The sequence below is a fragment of the Staurois parvus genome, unplaced genomic scaffold (assembly GCF_062004578.1).
Source record: "Staurois parvus isolate SC_StPar_1 unplaced genomic scaffold, SC_StPar_1.0 ptg002753l, whole genome shotgun sequence".
NCBI lineage: Eukaryota > Metazoa > Chordata > Amphibia > Anura > Ranidae > Staurois > Staurois parvus.
In genome coordinates this window covers 4,447,486-4,471,168 of record NW_028320549.1, presented here as the reverse complement: position 1 = coordinate 4,471,168, position 23,683 = coordinate 4,447,486, and the positions used below count along the sequence as shown (strand labels likewise).

Here is a 23,683-nt window from a genome sequence, read left to right as displayed (position 1 = left end):
TGGTCCGAGGCTTCAGACATAATAAGAGATGGTCCGAGGCTTCAGACATAATAAGGAGATGGTCCGAGGCTTCAGACATAATAAGAGATGGTCCGAGGCTTCAGACATAATAAGAGATGGTCCGAGGCTTCAGACATAATAAGAGATGGTCCGAGGCTTCAGACATAATAAGAGATGGTCCGAGGCTTCAGACATAATAAGAGATGGTCCGAGGCTTCAGACATAATAAGAGATGGTCCGAGGCTTCAGACATAATAAAAGAGTTGGCCAGAGACTGCAGACATAATACAAGAGATGCTCAGAGACTACAGACTTGCTGCAGGAGACTGTTAACATGCTATAGGAGTTGTTGGAGACTGGAGATGTGCTTCAGGAGACAGTCATACTAGAGACATATTACACGAGGTTGCTAGAAATCACTTGTATAACAGAGCAATATGGAAACAGAGATTTTGTTTTTGCCAGGGCCGCATAGAAAGTGGCAAAGTGATGCATGCGGCCCATAGGCCACAGGTTGGACACCTGGGCTCTAAAATCAAATTTACACAACTTTCACATTTTAACACTTTTGTCTTTGGTGCTTGGAAAACCAAACTCTTGCTTTTGAAATTAAATAGTTCAAATACAGCAGGACTATCCAGCCTTGAGCAGTCTATGCAGGCCAGTATTTTATGATCAATACATTGGGATTGATTTACTTAAAGGGAAAGTAGGGCCAAATCTTCATTCTGCACTGCTGTGTCCCATTTTTAGCTGACAGCAGGCTAAAGCTCGCTGTTTGCTGATGTCACAGAGCTGTTCCAGGCTCTGGAAAGATCCTGACTTTAAAGTCAGGATCCACCCAGATCCCTGATTGGCAGCTGGCTCAGCCTCTCAGCGAGTTGCTGAGAGCCTGAGCCAGCCACTCCCACCCCAGACTGAAAACTGAGCGATCAGCTGTGTTTGATCACTCAGTTCTTGCTCTTAGAAGAAGTGGGGGACATACACAGCATCGGACCAATGCTGCACCCACCCAGGTGAGTATGTAAGTTTTTTTTTTTGTTTGTTTTTTTTTTTTCAGAATCCTGAACTTCTCTTTTAAGTATATAGATAGTTCCCTAGGCATAGTAAAGGTTCACTTTTTTAAAGCTGTGTTTACTTCAATAATTGAATCATGCGCAAACAAAAGACCTATTTTTTTTTTAATTTCCCCAATAATTAAGTGTTCAAAGTGAGCATAGCGCTAAGTGACATTAGACTTTTGTTTAAAAAAATCTATTCAAGTATGTATTCCTAACTCAAAAATGTAGGCCCTCCACATCCTCTAAATCTCCAAATTCCTTCCAGCATTAACTTTTTAAATAATTTGAGTTACAGCAGCTCTTCTATTGGATTGGACTACACAGGCTAGCCTTCACTACCCACCTGCATCAATGAGCTTTGGCCTCCCATGACCCTGTTTCCAGTTCACTGGTTTTCCTCCGTTGGACCGCTTTTGGTAGGTTGTGACCATTGCAGAACAGGAACATTCCACAACAGTTGCAGTTTTCATCTAGCCATTACAGTTTGGCTCTTGTCAAAGTTGCTCCAATTCTTACTTTTTTCCATTTTTCTGCTGTCAACTCATCAACTTCAGGGTTGACATGTTCAATTGCTGCCAAATACTGTATGTATGAATATAAGTTAGGGAACTTGGATTGGACTCCCCTTGAGGGTTAGAGACTAATGTAAATGTAAATATAAAGTGGGCGGCAGTGGCTTAGTGGTTAGCATGTCTGCCTTGCAGTAAATGGGTCATGGGTTTGATTTCCAACCATGGCGCCTCCTGCATGGAGTTTGCATATTCTCCCTGTGCTTGCGTGGGTTTTCTCCGGGTGCTCCGGTTTCCTCCCACACTCCAAAGACATGCTGTTAGGTCAATTGACTCTTGTCTAAATTGGCCTAGTTTCATCCCTGGCCAGGCGGGATCTCAGGGGTTGGGGAAAGACCTGGCAACCTACCCTTTAAAAATAATTGCTAAGAGAATTCATGGAAAAAATCGCTTATGAGTGACGGTCCATGCAATCGCCAAGGGTCGGATACGACTGAATGGATAGATAGATAGATATGTAAAGTGCTGCCTAAATTAACGGCACTGTATAAGTACCTTAAATAAATAAAATGAGTGTATATTAATTGGTTTATGTGAAAGTTATAGCATCTACAAACTGGGGGATATATACTGGCATTTTGTTTTCTTTTTTTTTCATACAGGTGATAGTGGTGATCAGCGACTTTTAGTGGGACTGCGATAGTGCGAAGGGCAATCTTTGTGGGAACTGGCTAACTGATACTGACATCACCAGTGACACTAATACAGTGATCAGTGGTAATACTATACACTGTCACTGTACTAATGACACTGGTTGGGAAGGGGTGATCAAGGGGTTAATAGTGTGCCCAACAACTGTTAATGTGTGTAATATGTGCTGCTTTTACTAATGGATTGTGTTGGGTTTTTTTCCCTGCTTAAGTGGGAATAAAAAAACAGCAATATTGCCTGTCACTATATTGAGCTCTGTGTTGTTTAACATCACAGAGCTCTGTTCATGAATCACTGAGCTAATAAGCAGGTCTTGTCAGTCATTCATTGTCCGGGACCCACTAATCGGCTTGTGCTGTAATGAATCACAGCACAGCAACCTACCCGGAAGTGTTATTCACATACCAGGCACGTGATCTAGTGCAGAGAGGCTCTTGCCACCGTACATCTAAGTGATGCAGGCAGCAAGCATTTAAAGTGACCCTGTCACCACAGGGTTGCTTCTACAAACAAGACAGCCTATAAAAGAAGATGCAATGTTCTTACCTCCCAAGCAGTCCATGTGAAAAGCCAAAACGTGGCTGCTTAGTCAACATTTTTGCTACCTCCAAAACCTGCAACCCTGCACCATGTGCTTTGGTTCCTACCCTGGATCTAATGTCCCATAGTGATGTATGAACCCGTGGGAAGAACCACAGCATAGGGTCGGAGTTCGGTTATTCTACGTACCCAGAAGTGTGAAATACATGCAACAGCCAGGGGAGCAGCAAAGCAACTACTTTCAATGCACGGCCTCTTGGTTTACAGGCTGCCATGTATGTAAAGTGACCCTGTAATGACAGGTTCCTCTTAAGGTATATGAGTGACCGTTTGAAGGAGAAAATACTATTTCAGCGATCGCTATATCTTTGTATATTCAGCTTTGTGCATGCATTATATACCTTTATTTAGTGTATTACTAGTATGTAATGTAATTTTGATAGTTTTTTTTTAGATTGTTGGTAGTCACAAACAGTTTCTGTAGCTTACACGAGTGATTTGCAGTAAGACTCTATCACTTATCCAGGGTCATTGTCATGGCCGAATAACTCCAAGGACCATTCCTCTCCTTGGTCATTATTACCATGAAATAACTGGAGTAATGAAGAAACGTTCAGTACTGCTCTCTCCCCTAACTGTTTGTTTGTAGGTGTATTGTACAGAGAGTGCAGCAGACACACTATAGCTGCCAGTCTGTCCTCCCACAATCCATTATCTTAAAAGTATAGTAATCACTTTCATACATACTTACTGTTCTAAACAGATGAACAGAGAAATCGGATTGGCTGGTACTAGTTATTGACTTTATATGTGTATTATTGGGTGGCAATTTACAGTATATGGAGGACATACTGTACCAACCAGGGGATTTTTTGGGATAGGCTGTGATCTCCCCTCTTGCTGCCAACTTATCTGTTTTTTACGTAAAGGATAAGTTCACTTTTAGTGAACTTATCCTTTAGTAGAGGGGTCTCCAAACTTTCGAAACAAAGGGGAAGTTTACTGTCCTTCAGACTTTAGGAGGGCTCGACGTTGGTGTCAGTAGGAGGAACAAATACCAATCAATGGTTTCAGTGGGAGGAATAGTACCCCATCATTGTTGTCAGTGGGAGGAATAGTACCCCATCATTGGTGTCAGTGGGAGGAATAGTGGCCCATCATTGGAGTGGGAGGAATAGTGCCCCATCATTGGTATCAGTGGGAGGAATAGTACCCCATCATTGGTATCAGTGGGAGGAATAGTACCCCATCATTGGTGTCAGTGGGAGGAATAGTGCCACATCATTGGTGTCAGTGGGAGAAATAGTGCCCCATCATTGGTGTCAGTGGGAGGAATAGTGCCCCATCATTGGTGTCAGTGGGAGGAATAGTGCCCCATCATTGGTGTCAGTGGGAGGAATAGTACCCCATCATTGGTGTCAGTGGGAGGAATAGTGCCCCATCATTGGTGTCAGTGGGAGAAATAGTGCCCCATCATTGGTGTCAGTGGGAGAAATAGTGCCCCATCATTGGTGTCAGTGGGAAAAATAGTGCCCCATCATTGGTGTCAGTGGGAGGAATAGTGCCCCATCATTGGTGTCAGTGGGAGGAATAGTGCCCCATCATTGGTGTCAGTTGGAAGAATAGTACCCCATCATTGGTGTCAATGGAAGGAATAATGCCCAATTGTTGATTTCATTGGGAGGAATAGTGCCCTATTATTGGTGTCAGTGGGAGGAATAGTATCCCATCATTGGTGTCAGTGGGAGGAATAATTCCCAATCGTTGGTTTCAGTAGGAGGAATAGTGCCCCATTATAGGTGTCAGTGGGAGGAATAATGCCCAATCGTTGGTTTTAGTGGGAGGAATAGTGCCCTATTATTGGTGTCAGTGAAAGGAATTATGCCGCATTGTTGCTGTCAATGGGAGGAATAGTGTCTCTTTATTAGTAAGAGGAACAGTGCCCCAAGGGCCAAAAAAAGGCAAGCAGAGGGCCGCATCTGACACCTGGGCCACAGTTTTGAGACCACTGTTTTAATAAATCCCCCCAGTGAGAGCAGAGTTTTGTGTAAAGGGGGATATGTCATCAGAGATTAATGGAACCTGCCATTGTTTACCTCTTCTTGTGTGATTGCTAGTTACCTGGCTATAATTCTGACATTTTACCTACAATGCCGATGGAGTTGCTGACCCATAACAAGTATAATGGAAAGGGGTCCATATCTCTGAGTGCCATTTTTCTGACACTCATTTAGAGCATGCTTTATCCCAGGCCTGTGACTCAAAAGTAGGGAAGATAGAAGCAGCCAGACATCTAGCATTTTCGGACACAATGGCGGCCCCACCATATTTCTCTCGGGATAGGATCACTTTACCGCTTGCCAACGGCACACTGTAGCTTTACTGCGGGCAGCTGTGCAACATCACGTATATATGCTTGATTTTGCTTTTACGGGTAGGGGGGTGCATGCCTGCCTACCCTCGCTGTCATTGGCTTCCTGACATGCCGATCAGTGGCACGGATGTCGGTGATTCACGGCCAGGACCTAGTCCAGAATGCCCACTGTACTATGACCGTCCCCCTATAAGTCGCTGATGGCCACGCCATTACTAGTATTTAGAGGAAAAAAAATTTCCAGTATATATACCATCATTTGTAGAAGCTATCATTTTCACGCAAACCAATTATTCTACTTATTGGGGGTTTTTGTTATCAAAGACGTAACAGAATACATTTTGGCCTAGATTTATGAAGAAATTTAATTTTTTTTAATGGGATATGTTTTATAGCAAAAAGTTAAAAAAAATTGGGGGGTGGGTTCACAATTTTCAGTATGTTTTTTGTTTATAGCGCAAAAAATAAACAATCCAGTGGTGATCCAATACCACCAAAAGAAAACTCTATTTGTATGAAAAAAATTATATAAATTTAATTTGGGTACAGTGTTGCATGACCGAGCAATTGTCAGTTAAAGTCAGCGCCGTATAGCAAAAATGGCCTAGTTATGAAGGGGGTAAATCTTGTGGAAGGGAAAGTGGTTAAATACATTCCTGTGAGGCAAAATGGTAGCTGCTATAGCGGACTTATTTTTAAAACTGCAGGGCTTTGGGCTATCATCCAAACCCTGGCCTTACCACTAGGTCAGCAGCTTGCTAGGTAGCAAAGCCATGTTTAGGAAGACTGTTGAAAATCCTGCAAACAGAATACAGTTAATTCCTGACCCGCTGCTCTGTTGCAGCTGCCATTGCCTAAAGTATCTTCTGTATCTGACACTTCCTGGAGTGTCAGATGCCTGGTACACCTCTGCACTATGTGGTTCAACCCATTGATCCCTACATCACAGGACACCGTAGTAACATACAATCCATGAGAAGAAACCAGAGTACTTAGCGGGGGACCAGACACCCAGCATATCTGAAAGTCAGGAACGGTAGTATCTGTATTTCTATCCTCACAAGTTCAGTTTAAAGTGTTACTAAACCCTGCACCCTGCATTCACTATATCTGGTCTCCCACAGTACACAGAACATGGAAATGCAATTATTTTAGTAAATATAAACTGCTAAATACCTTTTCTCATCAGCAGTTAGAGCAGACTTGTGACTTCTATCAGTGTCCAGCAGAGCTTGGGTTAAAGCTTATAGGAGGAGTTTTCATTCTCCCTGATTGTCCTGTGAGGCTGAAGAACCCCTGACACTCTGTCTGGACAGTGCCGATTGGCCCAGTGCTGATGACATGCACTCTCCCAAGAAAAAAGAAAAAAAATTCTAGAAATACACACCAAACTGAGCATATGCAGAATGCCCCCAAGGCTCTGATCTATCAGCAGATGGATTGGGGACAGTAAAAGGAGAGGATCAGAGAAGACAGGATCAAACAGCCTTTTTACACAATACAGAGGATTAACCCCTTAGGTTCCACAGTGAGTATAACAAGCATGCTTTACTACATATACAGACTGATATGACTGTTGTGGGTTTAGTAACACTTTAACTTAAAATTTAGTTTAAAGGATTGGCAACAGTGAAAACATGCAAATCATAAGTAAGGCATATTCTTTGTACAAATCACATGACCCAGAAATATAGTCCAATTCTTGCAGCTTGATCTGTCACGGATGTCCATCTGTCTGTCCACCCACATTTTGCTTTTTAATGAGTTCTGTGACAGTGTGGCAATCTGTCACCCAGGATTCTCAACAAGGCTGGTTGAGGGGCTCCAGGGTAAGTGTTTGATACGGAGGAAAGTGGCTTTTCACTTTCCTCCTTTGTTTGTAAGGTCTGTTTTGGGATCTGGAGCCTGGAGATTTCAAAGAGATCTGGGATGGATGAAATCTCCAATCCTGGGACCAGGTTTTGGAAATGGCCAGGATACTGATTGCATAGGTGTATGCGGGCCTTTTCATAGAGTCAGGACCAAGGTTCTGGGCTCCACCCCGGCAGATAGGAGTCAGGAGGGCTCCACCATGGAGAGGTGGAAGCAAAAAGCGGCAAGGAGCTGCTTGGGAGCAGCTGTGTGCTAGTGGCCAGCTGTGTGCGAGAGCCATGGTTTTTGAAAGAGTCTGCAGGAGACAGACGTAAGCCTGAAGAGGAAGGCCAGAGGAAGAGTGTTTATATCGGAGAGAGCCAGGAGGCTGAATTTTGTGTATGTGGATGATAGATACCCCTGTGTGGGAAACTTCTGATGTTTTGAACTTTCATTTAAATAAAAGTGGGCTAAAAAGGCCTTAAAAAGCAAGGGAGTTGCTGTGTGCGTTACAAAAGCTCTACCATTTGAAGCGAGTTCCCACAGTTCCCAAACATTGTTACCATTATGCACAGATCTACAAGGGTATATGTTAAGCTGCAGCAAGGGAAGCATTAGTATTACTAAACCCAGAACAGTAAAATCAGTCTGTATATGCAGTAAAACATGCTTGTTATACTCACTGTGGAACCTAAGGGGTTAATCCTCTGCAATGTGTAAAATCCTGTTGATCCTGACTTCTCTGCCCCTCCTCTTGTTCAAATATCCACACTGATAAGACAGACTGAACCTGTAGCCCTTTTTCACATGCTCAGTTTAGTGTGATCAGCACACAGCCAATCAGCACAGTCCAGACAGAGGGTAAGGGATTCTGCATCCTCCTAGAGCAGAAAGAAAACTCTTCCTACAAGCTTTAACCAGTGCTCTGCTGAAGTCACAAGACTGCTTTAACTGCTGATGAGAAAAGATATTTTGCAGTTTATATTTACTAAAATAATTGCATTTCCATGTTTTGTGTACTGTGGGAGACCAGATATAGTGAATGCAGGGTCCTGGGTTTAGTAACACTTTGAGAATAGTCAACTAGCCGTTCTAAAAAATGAATGCAAATTGTTGTTGTAAGTGAATCCCCTTTTCTTTTTCCTTGTCCCGCTTTCTCTTTTTCTTTTTTTTTTCACTTCCCCATCTTTCTTGCATTGAAACCTCCCTCCATTTTTCTATTACATTCCTGTTATTGCCCTGTATATTTTTTCCATCTCTCTCTGTAATGTGTTAAAGTAGTTCTAAAGCCCAAACTATGTTTTAGATTTCTCTTCACCTCCTTGGCAGGTGACAACTACAATTTTGGATTTCCCATCACTCTCTGTTCTGGTGACTCACAGCCACCAGTTATTTGTTAAATCCCATATGAGCTTTCAGTAATAGTCCACTAAATACATTCTAGGTGCATCAAAACAAAAAGTTTGTAAAACGTTAGGCCACATGAACACAATCTGTGTGCGTCCAGTGCCGGTGTTTTAGTGCTCCTGGGAGGCACAGCTGCAGCATCCAGCCTCGCTGCCTGCACCCTGTGTAAGTCTATGACAGGCTGAAAGCTGCTGTTGCTGGATGCTGTACTGCCCTGGGCACACACGGCTCCTAATGGCATCCAGCCACATTAGCTTTCAGACTCTCAAAGCCACATTAGCTTTCAGACTCTCAGACTTTTAACCACTTGCCCTCCAGAGGATTTACCCCCCTTCCTGACCAGGCCACTTTTTGCGATACGGCGCTGCGTTACTTTGACAATTGCGCAATCATGCGATGTTGCACCCAAATGAAATTTACACCCCCCCCCCCCCCAAATTGAGCTTTCTTTCGGTGGTATTTGATCACCTGTGCATTTTTATTTTTGCGCTATAAATAAAAAAAGACCAACAATTTGGAGGAAAAAAACGATATTTTTGACTTTTTGCTATTAAACATATCCAGTAAAAAATTTTTAAAAATCAAATTTTGTTATAAATGTAGGCCAAAATGTATTCTTCTACAGGTCTTTGCTAAAAAAAATCCCAATACATGTAAATTTGTTGGCTTACGTGAAAGTTATAGCGTTTACAAATGGCGGTTTTATACTGGATTTTTTTTTTAACTAGTAATGGTGGCGATCAGCGACTTATAGCGGGACTGCGGCGGGCACTCTGACACTGGAGGGAACTGACTTGGTTTTACTGACATCCTCAGTGACACCAATAGAGAGATCAGTGCTAATAAAAAGCACTGACACTGTACTAATGGCACTGGGCATGAAGGGATTAACATCTGGGGCAATCAAAGGGTTAACTGTGTGCTGTTTCACTATAGGGGCTGTGTGTGTTTCACTGTATGCACACTGCTTTGTTTGGCTCTGCTATGCAGAGCCATACAAAGCAGTGTGCAGGAGCTGACAGGGGAGAGATCTGTATTGTTTACATACAGGTCTCTCCCCCATCGGAGATACTCAGCGATCACTGGGTGCCAGCGAGTAATCACTGGCCAGGACCCAGTGATTGACAGCAAAGGCCACGAATGGCGGGGTGGGTAGGGCACGCACACGCCCCCTACCCAGAACTGCAAAATCACGTATATATACTGGTTAAACTGGAACTGGTTAAACGTTGCAAGCAGCAGTGCTAGACAGTGCCTTCTGCCTACACGAAAACGCCAGAATCTCAGGCAAGGGGCAGGATTTTTAACTAATAAAGCTTTATTTTCAGCAACAAAAATAAAAGATCTTTAATCTGTTCAGAGTATAAAATGGCAAAATAAAATAAAAGCTATAAATTTCTTATACTTACTCAGCCGGTCCCATGAGGCAGGCAGTTATAAGTAATTTATGGCTTTTATTTAATTTATTTAAATATCAGACGGTCTCATTCAGTTACAGTGCTACTGAATGAGACCGATTTCTCAGTAGGTAGTTTCAAGGGATGCATTTCCCTTTAAACAGCAGATCTACTGGGGGAAGAGGTGGAGAATACATGGAGATGCTGGTATATGAAGAAGAAAAGAAAAACTTTAGCTCTGCTGCAGGTAAGCAGCAGATCTAAAGTTTATTTTGTTTAGTTTTTAGATGTTAAAACTAATGATGGTGGCTGAATGGTTAGCACTTCCACCTGGCAGTAGTAGGGCAGTTGGTTCGAATGCCAACCATAGTACCAACTGCCTGGAGTTTGCATGTTTTCCCTGTACCTGTGTGGGTTTCCTCTTGGTACTCCAGTTTCCTCCCACACTCCAAAGACATGCTGGTAGGTTAATTGGCTCCTGTCTATATTGGCCCTGTGTGTATGAATGAGTGCGAATTAGGGACTTTAGTTCGACACCCCTTGAGGGTTAGGGACTGATGTGAATGTACAGTTTATATGTAAAGCTCTACGTAAATTGACGGCGCTGTATAAGTACCTGTAATAAATAATAACCAGCTACCCGTTTGCATGTCCAGGGTGTTGGGCAATAGGAATTGCACACATCTGGTGCCAACAGTCTGTCTAGGCTAAGACATTGAATTCAAGCCACAGTACACTGTGAAGACAGTGAAGCATGGTGGCTCAAGCATCATGATATGAGGATGTTTCTCATACTACGGTGTTGGACCTGTTTATCACATACCAGGGATCATGGATCAGTTTGAATACGTTAAAAAACTTGAAGAGGTCATGTTGCTGAAGAGGAAATTCCCTTGAAATGGGTGTTTCAACAAGGCAACAACCCCAAACACACCAGTAAGCGAGCTGAATCTTGGTTCCAGACCAACAAGATTAACATTATGGAGTGGCCAGCCCAATCCCCGGACCTTAATCCAATAGAAAACCTGTGGGGTGACATTAAAAATACTGTTTCTTGGTAAAACCAAGAAATGCAGAGGAATTGTGTAATGTAGTGCAATCGTCCTGGGCTGGAATACCTGAGCGCCAGAAGTTGGTCAAGTTCATGCAAAACAGACGTGAAGCAGTTCTCAGAAACTGTGGTTATACAACCAAACTTTGCTTCAGTGATTCACAGCAAAGCTACATTTTCAAGCATTTTTCAGGTTATACAGTAAATGTTTACATTTGTAAAGAAAAATGAAGACACTGCTATTTTTTGAACAGCCTAATATTCCTTTTTCTTCGCTTTCTGTAAAGTAATAACACATTTGAAACATTTTTTTTTCATGTTTTAATTTGGAATAGACTGTGCAGTGTTCCCAGCGTATTTGCATGTATGGAAATAAAAGCTATTATAAGGATTTTGATCATTACTCACTTTTTTAAACACACTGCTTTTATTTTGAACACAACTGTACAGTGAGATTATGTAGGACTACGTGGGCCTAAACGTCTGTGCTGGCATAGTAAATGTGCCCTAGGACAGCATGGCGCTGACATAAAGCCCTGCTTGCAAGCACTGTGTGTGTTGTGGTCCACTAATGGTAACATTGCCTAAACTGAGTAATTATAAAATATGAATAATTATTGTCTCCTCTTTACGCTTCCGACAGACTTCCAAGGAAGACCTCCTGCAGGCCGATTTTGAAGGAGCATTAAAGTTTTTCCGTGTTCAGCTGCCAAAAAGATACCGGGCCGAGGAGAATGCTCGAAGGTTGATGGAGCAGGCCTGCAACATTAAGGTAAGAAGTGCACATCTCCCTTCCTTTCTATATTTTCTGTGCTTCAAATGGTATGATTTAAGTGTATCTAAAGCCAAAACATTTGATTTTTTTCCCCTTCCATTACTGTTCTGATGACAACTCACGATTTTGGATTTTCCCTCATTTTGAATACCAGTGACAATTGTCACCAGAACAAACAGAGGGAAGCTCTGTAGTGGGGAACTAAATAAGTAGCTCTCTCCCCTTAGATATACTTTTATTGTAAAAGTTCAGTATTCATTTCCAGAAGTGCTTAAAGATGCAGCTAACAGCTTTGGAAGAAACAAAAGAACACAGCGCCTGGAAGTGTAAACTGTGTGACAATATTTATTAAGAAGGTAAGTATAGCAACTCACATCTTGGATAATAAAAACAGGCTCATAGGGAAGTGGTGTAAAACGTCTGTAGCCAGATGACTGATCGGTAGAGGAGTAAACCTTGGTCCGCCAGCAGGTGGTGCTGCATCAAAGCAGGGATGGTGAAGCCTGGCTGGGTCTCCAGTATGTTCGGAGTTAGTCACGTTGGGCGTCTGACGTCATCAGAGTGCGAAGCGTTTGTCAGCACCTGTGGTCGTGAGCCCTTGTAGATAGACAACTTGGGGTTCCCCAGGGTGTGGAGTCTGAGCCCCAGCCTGCTTCTTCACCAGAGCCCCTGATGGTGGGGATGGACTTGCAGCAAGTTGGGACCAGGTTGCGGCCCCCAGGTACGCCCAGCTGAGGATGAAGAGACCGCTCGCAGGAGCAGAGTACAATGGGAGGAGACAAACAGAAATCCAATAGACTAGCTGAGGTCAGGACAGGCAGAAAACAAGCACAGTCAGAGACCGATGCCGGAGTTGGTACACAAGTAGTTAATGCAGGATACAGGCAATAGCAACACACAGGAGCTCAGGCAAAGTGGCCTAGACTGAGCATGTCTTATATAGGCAGGCAAACGAGGAGGCGGGCCAGGAAGTGATAGAAGGGAAGCAAATAAAACCCAGTGAACAGCAGACTACGCCCATAGGTGAGCACAGACAACCACACATGTGAAAGGAATCCGGAACAGCACTTCAGCAAGGAGGTAAGAATACAAACAAGAAACTGCAGGCTAACTTGTGATAGTTTCTGAGCATGCGTGGGACCAGCGTTGGCCGGCACGCTCTTTCATCTTTCACCCAGCCAGGCTTCACCATCCATGCTTTACTTCAGGGGTGTCAAACTGCCGGCCCTCCAGTTGTTGCGAAACTACAAGTTCCATCATGCCTCAGCCTTTGGGAGTCATGCTTGTAACTGTCAGTCTTGCAATGCTTCATGGGACTTGTAATTTGGTAACAGCTGGAGGGCCGCCAGTTTGACACCCGTGCTGGCGGACCAAGGTTTACTCCTCTCTGGATCAGTCATCTACATCTGGCTACAGACGTTTTACACCATTTCCCTATGAGCCTGTTTTTATTATCCAAGATGTGAGTTGCTATACTTACCTTTTTATTAAATATTGTCACACAGGTTACACTTAGAGGCGCTCTGTTCTTTTGTTTCTTCTACTTCAGAGTTTGCTTTGCTCCATTGCAGCCTGCCCTTAGTGCCTACTGGATTACCCCAGCCCACATGGGAACTTATTTATTATATACATGGACTGCTGAACCATACGCCTGTCATTCTCCTTTTTTAGCTAACAGCTTTGGGAATTTTTATTTCTTCCAGTTCCTGGCAGGAAGCACTATTATCTCCATGTCTTGTTGCAGGAAACCGGGCTGTATTTAGACCTCATGCTGTCCCAGCCACATGCAACCAATACTGCCTTTCAATAATGCTTCACTTCTGTTTTTCCCACACTGTGGATGTGAGAAAATACACAAAATAAATTCAGATGAAGTTTTGCCACATGTTTTTTTGTGCAGAGCTACCAGCAGATAGTAACCTATAGGAGAAATTGATTGCTTTGTTACAGAGACACATTTTCTCAAGCTGACCATACATGGATTGAAGTTAGGCTGGTTCAGCTGGGAAATCAACTTTGGTACAATCGCCATGCTGGAAAATATCTGTTATTTCAGTGTATTATGATGGCGGGGAAGTCTCCTTGCTGTCAGAATACAAAGGCACAGCGCAGAGATTCCCCCTTCAATGCCAAAGGTGTGCATGGGGGAATCAAGTCTTTTTTTTTTTTTTCGTTCCACCGAAGAAAAAAACTGAATTATCTCTGGGCTTTCCATCAACTGTTTGGGGTTTCCAGTTCATGCACACAAGCGCAAGTCCTGATACTATTATACAGAGGTTAAGCACATGTAGGAAGGTTTGTTAATCTGTGCTGGAGATCCTCACTGTAAATTAAAGTGTTACTAAACCCACAACAGTAAAATCAGTCTGTATACGCAGTAAAGCATGCTTGTTATATTCACTGTAAAACCAAAGTGGTTAATCCTCCACATTATCAAAAGTCTATTTGATCCTGTCTTCTCTGATTTTCTTTTTCTTCCACTGTCCCCAATCAATCTGTTGATGGAACAGAGCCTAGGGGGCAAGCTGCACATGATCAGTTTGGTGTAATTGCTAGAAAGTTTTTTTTTTCTCATTGGGGAGGGTGCATGTGATCAGCACAGGGCCAATCAACACTGTCCAGACAAAGAGTCAGGGGTAATGCAGCCTCATTGGATAGTCAGAGTAGAATGGAAACTTTTACAAGATTCACCAGTGCTCTGCTGCTGCTGATGAGAAAAGGTATTCAGCAGTTTATATTTACTAAAATTATTTCATTTCCATGTCCTGTGTACTGTGGAAGACCAGATTTAGTGAATGCAGGGTCCTGGGTTTAGTAACGCTTTAAACATAGCTGCATCCCTATGCCCAATGAATGGTATTACAGCGGTGACCCAACTACAGAACTAGTTACAGATTCTCCTACACCCAGGGGCGGACTGACCATTTGGAAACTCAGGCACTGCTCGAGGGCCCGGGGTTAGTAGGGGGCCCCATGAGATGCCCCTGGTACCTTTTTCATAGGCTTTTTTGAGTTTGGGCAAGGACACAGGGGCCAATGATCCCCTATTGCCCGGGGGCCCCATGAGTTGTCAGTCCGCCCCTGCCTACACCTACTGATGGACAGCAAAGTAGATAAACATATCAGATGTCAAACTACCTGTTTATTTGAAACCTTAGTGTAATATCCCTGAAGTCCTTTTGAGTCTGTGCTTTTCGACATCAAAGCGAATGATCAATATCTTATGTACATGCACCTTCTTTGTTATGCCCAACAGTAGAATTAAAGAGAGACAAGCAAATATACTGTTGTCGGAAAATAAAGTGTATTAATGTTTGATGCTTTGCACACCTTGATTTTTTTGGAAGATTCTGTGTCAATGGATGATTGTAGGAAATCCCTTTTTCTTGATGTTAAGGTAGCATAATGATATGAATTATCATTGTCTCCATGCCCTCACTACACCTTAGTTTATCTGCAGTGTTCTGGGTACCAGCACACATGATCCCTTTATTTACAGACCTAGTTTTTAGCCACATTGATGTTGATGGGGATTTCTTAGATTCTTCGGCATCTGAAGTGGAAACTGTGATGACAATGGTCCCTGAATCTGGGCTTGTACCTGGAGGTAAGTAATTTACATACCCCCAAAACAGAGACTCCCATTTACCGTAGGTGGCTATTTAACACTTGTGGAAATATTGGTTCTCTTTATGTTGATATGTGTTTATGCTGAACTCGGAAGCTTTTTAAGCTGATCAACCACAGTGTGCCTTAGACAGGAGCCATGGGTCCAGTAAATGTCCAGGGTGTCTAGCTACAACCTTCATGCATCAGCAGTAAACCAGGAGGATAGTGCAGTTGGTGAAAGCTGTGCACCTGCTTTTCCCTTCACAATGGAGGATGGTCTTATAGGCAGTTGGTGTCTGATGAGGCCATTCCAGAACAGGCAACGCGAATGGGGCGTCTTCTCAATCTAATGGATGGGGAGACCAAAGCTGCTAGCTTGCCAAAACCCCATTCTGCTTTAATTTGTCTATGCTTTTAATCTCCCAACATTAACTGGCAGTGGATGCATCCATTAATGATGGTACTTACGAACTCCAAGGAGGATATTTCTTTTTGTAAGCACAACAGAGCTTGTCCTTGGCAGTGCTTACGCAAATGTGAGCTTCAGTGAAAGATGTACAGAGTGGTTTATCAGTGCATGCACAGCAAGTTATGAATTGTTTCCTTGACACTATACAAAAGCTCCATGACCGCTTCTTATGTTGCCTTGAGGCCATGTGTAGCACTCTGTTCTCCTGCTATCTGTTTTTCATTATGTCCATCAGATAACAGAACAATTTCATTGTGTAGAGGAAAGCAGAGCTTGCGATATTTCCCCATTGCTTCAGTGATGCTGTTTCTCTCTTAGCATTATTGTGGTCAAATATAATGTGACTGCTTATTGTGGAAAACAGACTACTGTATTTTTGCACATATTTATTCAAGGCTTTGCCTGGGATGGTTTTAATATGGGACTGCTGTTTGGTATTAATAAAGAACCTTCCCCTCGGAAAAAAAATATCGTTATATTAGGAAGGAAAGAGGAGATTGTTTTATTCTAAGAAAGTCTTCATCTTAATGCAGATTTTCACACTTCCCCCCCCTCTCCCCTTATATTTTTAATGACACCCGCCTACCTGGAGGTGAGTTAAGCACATTTTAGATACTCGCGCACCTAGCGGATCCAGCGCTGTCCAGCTGGGAACCTCTTCTGGCAGAGCATAGTCCTGCACTGCCATGTTCATCTGTGATGTCATTGATAGGATGCTGGCAGCTGCCATTTTATTCTTTCCTGAATAAAAAGCTATGCCTCCTGGGATATTTGACGTGCAAAATAATCTCAGTCATTTTCTTAGGTGGGATCAGAGTAAATAAAGGAGAAAAGAAAAAAAAAGCTTGCTATACATGTTGAGAAAAGGAGAAGGGGTGGAATGGAGGGATGAAGCTTTGTAGGGTGAAGGTCGACTTTAGGCCTCATGCACACTGCCCAACTCTTCTAAATACTTTTTCTCCTGGCAGGAGAAAAGCAGTGTAAAAAATGTGCCTAAAGCCTCGTTTTGCAAACACATTTAAGCATGTCAGGCATTTGGCAGTTCATTCATTCTTTTGGCCAGAAAAAAAGTATTCTGGCAATTGAAATGAATAAAGTGCTAAACACGCCTAACGTTTAGGTGTCGACCGTTTTTCTACCGAAACGCTCCTCTCCTGAATGTGCAAGTGATGTTTTGGGGTTTTTTCTGCCTCTAATGGCTCCTGCCCCTAGATGCCTATAAACACCTATGTGTGCATGGACACATCACATAGGCTAACACAGGAGTGCATTTAGAGCCAGGAAAAAAAACTTCCCTTAAAAGCGGCATTTTTGACACCCAATGTGCGTGAGGCCTAAAGAACTTCTGTTGCACTTGCAAACCACAGCATTTAGCAGGCCTGTCACAAGTCCTTAAACCTTCCTTACATTGTCCAAAGACTGAAATAAACCTCAGTCCTCCTAAAGACCGCCTGAGAGGAGGATTAGGAAGGTGTCCCTTAGTTTGTTGACAAGTAAAGCAAACCAAAAGACCAATAACTCTCCTGCAGAAGACCCAAAGTTATCAAAGTAACGACCGTGTTGAAAGCTAATAAATATACAGAGAAGTAGTAGTGTGTGTTCTAAACAGGGCGAGCTAGAAGTCAACTGGCATGTTCTTGTTGATACTGGTTGCCTGGACTATGGGAAATTAGCTGTGTGTATAATGTGCAGATATCAATGGTTACCAGGATAGAGAACATGCGTCTATTGGCATTCAAATATCCCTGGTGGCCTTGATTCTGGGAAGTGATTTGTGTGTACATGCATGCAAATATCGCTGGTTGCCCAAAATTCTGGGGAGTGTTCTGTGTGTACAGGGTTCAGATGTCACTGGTGTCTGAGATTCTAGCGAGTGAGCTGTGTGTACTGGGGTGCTGATATTATGGGTGGCCTCAATTCTGAGAAGTTAGCCGTGTGTAATTGGGTGCAGATATCACTGGTGGCCCCTATTCTGGGAAATTGGCTGTGTGTATTAGGGTGTAGATATCACTGGTGGCCTGGATTCTGACTAACAAGCTTATGTGTATTGGGATGCAGATTTCACTGGTGACCTAGATTCTGAGCAGTGAGTTGTGTGCATTGGGTGCAAATATCACTGGATAGTGAGCTGTGTTTACTGGTGTACCGATGTCACTTGTGGCCTGGATTCTGGGGTGTAAATCATACTACTAGGAGGCAAATCTCACTTCCTATTTGTACCTTTTCAATGTCTCCTGGAAATATAAAAAGGGGGGGGGGGTGTTAGTAATTATGTAATAAATACATATTGTTTGTTCAAATTTTTTAAGTGGCTGTAAATTCAGACTGCACATTTTCCATGGCAGGCCTAAGGCCCTGTTCACAATCTAATTCACGAACGTTCCTGCTACACAAGAGTGACATTGTGATTCTGCGTGACGTATAGGGCAGTCCATTCACTTGACTGGGCTGCCTTACGTGCGTTTGTCTCCTGAAAAGTAGCTCCTGCTCCTTTTCGGTTGACAAGCTTCATGCAATTTGTGGTGTGGTTTGCCGTGATTACTGTACAATCATGTTGTCCGACAATCGCAGCAGAATTGCATCACGTTCTGTTCTGTTGAAGGATAATGGCACTCAAACGCAGCGCATTGTGCTGCAATTGCCACACAATTTGTGATTGTGGGCAGAATCTGATCTCTATGTCTAGCCCCGGTTCACATATATTGCACTCAAACGCAGCGCATTGTGCTGCAATTGCCACGCAATTTAGGATTGTGGGCAGAATCTGATCTCCATGTTTAGCCCCGGTTCACATATATGCAGCCGTGCGGGCCACGTTTTGAGCAGGCACGAGAACCCATTCATTTGAATGGACTCCCGTGCCCCGGGACACGCAGAGAAGAAGTCCCTGCACTTCTGAAAACGCAGCACGCATGGGAACCTAGGTTCCCAGTAAGTTTGCGTCTTTCCAGTGCGGATGGCATGCTATTAGAACTAATGGCACTCGCCCGTGGGTCCAGCAATTTATATTGACAGGTGTTCTAATCCATCTGTACTGTGTCCAAACTAAAAAAAAAAAAAAATGTTTTGCCTTTAGTTATCCTTTACGTTTGCTTTCACATTGATCAGTTTTTTTTATATGTTTTTGCATTAAAAAAAAAAAAGGAAGAAAACACATGACCATTAAATGCTATGGAACTTTTAACGCTGGTCGGTTGTATTTTTCAGTCCTGCAAGCTGTATTTTTGGTGCCTGTATGGTGCAGTGAAATAGAGCCCTAAAAATGCACCTCCCCTTTGAAATTAATAGAATGTGTGGCAAAAACGCACCTGCGGTTGCGTTTTTGATTTGTCTTCAAGTCACATGTCCCAATGCAATGGAAACGCGGCAAGAACATGGCAAAAACACATTTGCGTATTTACCGCATTATTGCAAAGGAGCAGAGTGAAAGTAGCCTTAGTATAATGAAGTTTGTGCAATGATTTTGAACCGTCTCTGGGACAAACCAGTTGCATGACAGTCAAAGCTCAAATTGGTTGTATATCTATTAAAAAATCTTGCCATTTATAATTTCTATTCATATTGATACTTTCCTGAATTCCTGAAACCTACATTTTCTCGCAGTGCACCTAGCAATCGGTGAACATACAGTACATCTTATTGTATTGCAAAATGTACAAAGTTGATGAGCAGAATGGGCTTCCTCCAGTTGATCACATCATAGTTCAGGTTGGAAAGTTAAATTGAAGAAGATATAATTGGTTGATGTGACAACTTATCATTTTTCTTTGCTTGCTTTTTTTGCATAACAATTAACAATTTTTTTGCATTTACAATTAAAGGTTGCAGGCCCATGATAGGTACATATTCAGTTGCACAGGCTGTAGATACAGTAGATATTTGGGTACCACTTAGATTTTTCATGGTGTTATTAGTTTGTTGAATGTGAAAATGTGCATTGTGGTTTCAGGGTGACTTGGTGTTGCATTTACTTACAAGGTTCGGATTTCCATTCTGTCCAGCTTGAAGAAAAGTTGGCGCCATTGGATACCATATCTAGCAGAATTGGGGAAGTAATAGGTCCACAACAGGGGTATCACAAAGACAGGGGGGAAATATATTGTTTAGGGGGAATGGATTAGGATTTAGTAAGGCTGGCCATACATTATACAATTTTATTTTAGACTTACCAAAACCATATAATAGGTGGTCAAACCTAAGCACTTTCAATTTGTATATAATCAGTTAGGCCCTTGTACTACATAGTTGGAGGTAAATCTAAAGGATATTGAACAAGAAAATTGTATAATGTATGGGCCAGTATTAGTTGTGGTCCAGAGTGAATCTTATTAGGGCAAAGTGGGGGGTAAGGAGTGAGAAAAGGAAAAAAAGGGGAGTAATGGACTCAGGGGGATCAGGAACCAGGTTGAGGTCTCGATGTTGGTACCTTGTTCAGACGTCCAAGTCCCTTTGTCAAGGTCTTTACTTTTTAATGAATTGGGTTAAATAAGTTCATATTCGTTTCAGGTTAAAAGAACATGCAAGGATTTGCGTGAGGACCCCAATTTAAGAAAACAAAAGCACACGTGGGTTTCATGAAGTAATATCTATAGACATGTAAATGATCTCTGCAGATCTTATGTCATTCAGCTTATTTTCTCATGCAGCTCCTTTCAGCCACCCCACCTTGAAAGTGGCAGCATAATTAGAGGACAAAATAGCTGTATGAAGGTTAGTCTGTATTTGAGATCCCCACACCATTAGGATGTAATGGAGCAGGATGGACAGGCTCATCCATATAAGTGACCTTACAGAGCACGGCTGTCAAACGACATTTGTGTTCAGCAGATGAGTCATTTCTTAGACAGCCCCTAGGGGGCAGATTTGCGCAGTCTGGTTCATTTGTTGCAAACCCAGACACAAAAAAAGGCCGATATTTACTGAAAAAGGTGACGCTGTGATGATCGTCTTTCTACATTTCAAAATATTACATTTGTCGGGGATTCATTCTGTGTCATGTTGATTGTGCTCCGCTGTCAAAGTCCTCTAGAAGATTTAAATATCTTACAGAAATATTGATATGTAAAAATGTACTTTCATGTTGCTATTTTGTGTATAACAGTGCTGTTTCAGCTTGGCTTATTACCATTTCCAAAAACAATTTTGAATGTGTTGTGTTTAGTACTTGATTGTGTGATTGTGCTTCTTGAAATCTTGAAAGCCAGTTTCTGATCTATTCTCATGCCAATTGCTGTGCATGTAGATGAAGTGCTCTGCGGCACATTGAAGTGGCCTTTCTATTCAGTGCTTTCTTCTTTGTGTCTGTGCAGGGATGAGCACACCTGGACGGTTCCAGTATCTGTGCCATCCTTGTATGGAGGCTCAGACTATTCCTGTAAATGTGTGTGTATATATATATATATATATATACACACACACACATACACCAATCAGCCATAACTTTAAAGTGACTTGAACATTGATTATTTCTTTACAATAACACCTGAACGTGGGTGGGATATATTAGGCAGCAAGTGAACATGTGGTCCCTGAAGTTGTGTTAAAATCAGAAAAAATGGGCAAGCCTAAGGATTTGCTTAACTTTGACAAGAGCTGAATTGTAATGGCTACATAACTGATCAGAACAACTCCAAAAGTGCAGCTCTTGTGGGATGTCCTCAGTCTGCAGTGGTCTACCTACCAAAATGGTCCAAGAAAGGAAAACCAGGGACAGGGTCATTGGTGGCCAAGGCTCAGTGATGCACGTGGGGAGCAAAGGCTGGCCCATTTAGTGTGATCCAACAGAAGATCTACTGTAGCTCAAATTGCTGAAAAGTTATTGCAGGTTCTGACAGGTATCAGAACACAAAGTTCTTTGCAGCTTGTGGTGTATGGGGCAGTGTAGTCGCAGACTGGTCAGGGTGCCCATGCTGACCCTTGTCCACAGCCAAAATCATCTACAAGGGGTATGTGAGCATCAGAACTAGACCATGGAGCAATGGATGAAGATGGTCTGATGAATTCAAAAACGGTTTGAGTAACATAACAGGGTTGAGGAGTGGACTTGGCATCCATATTCTCCAGATCTCCATATGCATTTTTGCTGCAAATTAGTGTGAAAGTAGCCTAAGTGCCCAGTCATAACAGTGCAATTTGTCATGCAATTTGAAATCGCAGCCTATTGTCTGCAATCGAAGCGGTCATATTGTTGCGATTCTGACTTAGTCACCGATTTTGAAAGTAGTGCATGCAAGCTCAGGTGCGACTTGCATAGAGATCTGTGTCCTGCAAGTCGCAGATGTCTTACAAGTCGCACCTGAAGTCGTACTGACATCCGACTTTGAAATCGTGCGACTTCCAGTCAGATTGGTGTGACTAAAGACTTAGTCTTCATCCTTTTCGTTTCGCTTTAGGCTTTGGAAATTAAAAATAATAGATGATTGGTTGCCATGCTCAGCTGTTATAGTTTGTAAAATTAAACTCCTAATATAAATACCTCCCAAAGGATTTTTAATTCTGTGCATTCAGCCTCAGTAATTTACACACATTTTCTGCACAGCCAGACCAGTGCGATAATTGTCAAAGCAATTCACTCTTTGGGTTCAGAGCCCCATGTCAGCTCTCCGCCTCCAGCACCCATATTGGATATAGAATCCGCATCATTACCTGTTATGTGAGCAGGAAGCAGATCAGTAGGTTATTTTGGAAGTAGCAGAGTGATTTTTCTGATGATCACAAGAATGGCTGAGCAGAATACAATTACTTTTACAATTACAGTCTTTGGTAATGTCCATGGGTTCCAGACTTCAGGCAGTCATTTCCAGTAAAGGATTCTCAACAAAATATTAAAAATTAACATTTTATTTATGATTATATTTATTTGCCCAATTACTTTAGGTCCCTTGAAAAAGGGGGGATGGTTACTCTTAAGAGCTGTAATTCCTAAACCCCTTCCTCCAATTTGGATGTACATACCCTCAAATTAAACCGGAGAGTGTGCACTTGCAGCCCATATCCATTATATAACTATAGCTTGAATATATTTTTGTAAATACCTGAAAAAAAACTAAAATTGTGCCTGTGTCCAAATACAGTGGGGATCGAAAGTTTGGGCACCCCAGCTAAAAATTTGTATTAATGTGCATAAAGAAGCCAAGGAAAGATGGAAAAATCTCCAAAAGGCATCAATTTACAGATTGGACATTCTTATAATATGTCAACAAAAGTTAGATTTTATTTCCATCATTTACACTTTCAAAATAACAGAAAACAAAAAAATGGCGTCTGCAAAAGTTTGGGCACCCTGCAGAGTTAATATCTTGTACTGCCCCCTTTGGCAAGTATCACAGCTTGTAAACACTTTTTGTAGCCAGCCAAGAGTCTTTCAATTCTTGTTTGAGGTATCTTTGCCCATTCTTCCTTACAAAAGTCTTCCAGTTCTTTGAGATTTCTGGGCTGTCTGTCACGCACGGCTCTTTTAAGGTCTATCCATAGATTTTCAATGATGTTGAGGTCAGGAGATTGTGAAGGCCATGGAAAAACCTTCAGTTTACGCCTCTTGATGTAATCCCCCGTGGATTTCGAGGTGTGTTTAGGATCATTATCCATTTGTTGAAGCCATCCTCTCTTTAACTTCAGCTTTTTCACAGATGGCATCAAGTTACCATCCAAAATTTGCTGAAATTTTATTGAATCCATTTTTCCTTCTACTCGTGAGATGTTCCCTGTGCCACTGGCTGCAACACCACCCCAAAGCATGATTGATCCAACCCCATGCTTAACAGTTGGACAGAGGTTCTTTTCATTAAATTCTGTGCCCCTTCTTCTCCAAACGTACCTTTGCTCATTCCGGCCAAAAAGTTCCATTTTAACCTCATCGGTCCACAGAACTTGTTTCCAAAATGCATCAGGCTTGTCTATATGTTCATTTGCAAAGTTCAAACGATGATT

At 42.4% G+C, this 23,683-nt stretch overlaps 1 protein-coding gene across 1 annotated transcript in view; it reads left to right on the top strand.

Annotated features, from left to right (window-relative positions):
* LOC149429339 (rab GTPase-activating protein 1-like) overlaps positions 1-23,683 on the top strand; it is a 187,338-nt gene that overhangs the window by 88,659 nt on the left and 74,996 nt on the right. Inside the window, exon 7 of the mRNA XM_089666607.1 lies at positions 11,545-11,673. Within this exon, the coding sequence (XP_089522733.1) occupies positions 11,545-11,673 (129 nt within the window). The remainder of the gene's footprint in view (positions 1-11,544; positions 11,674-23,683) is intronic.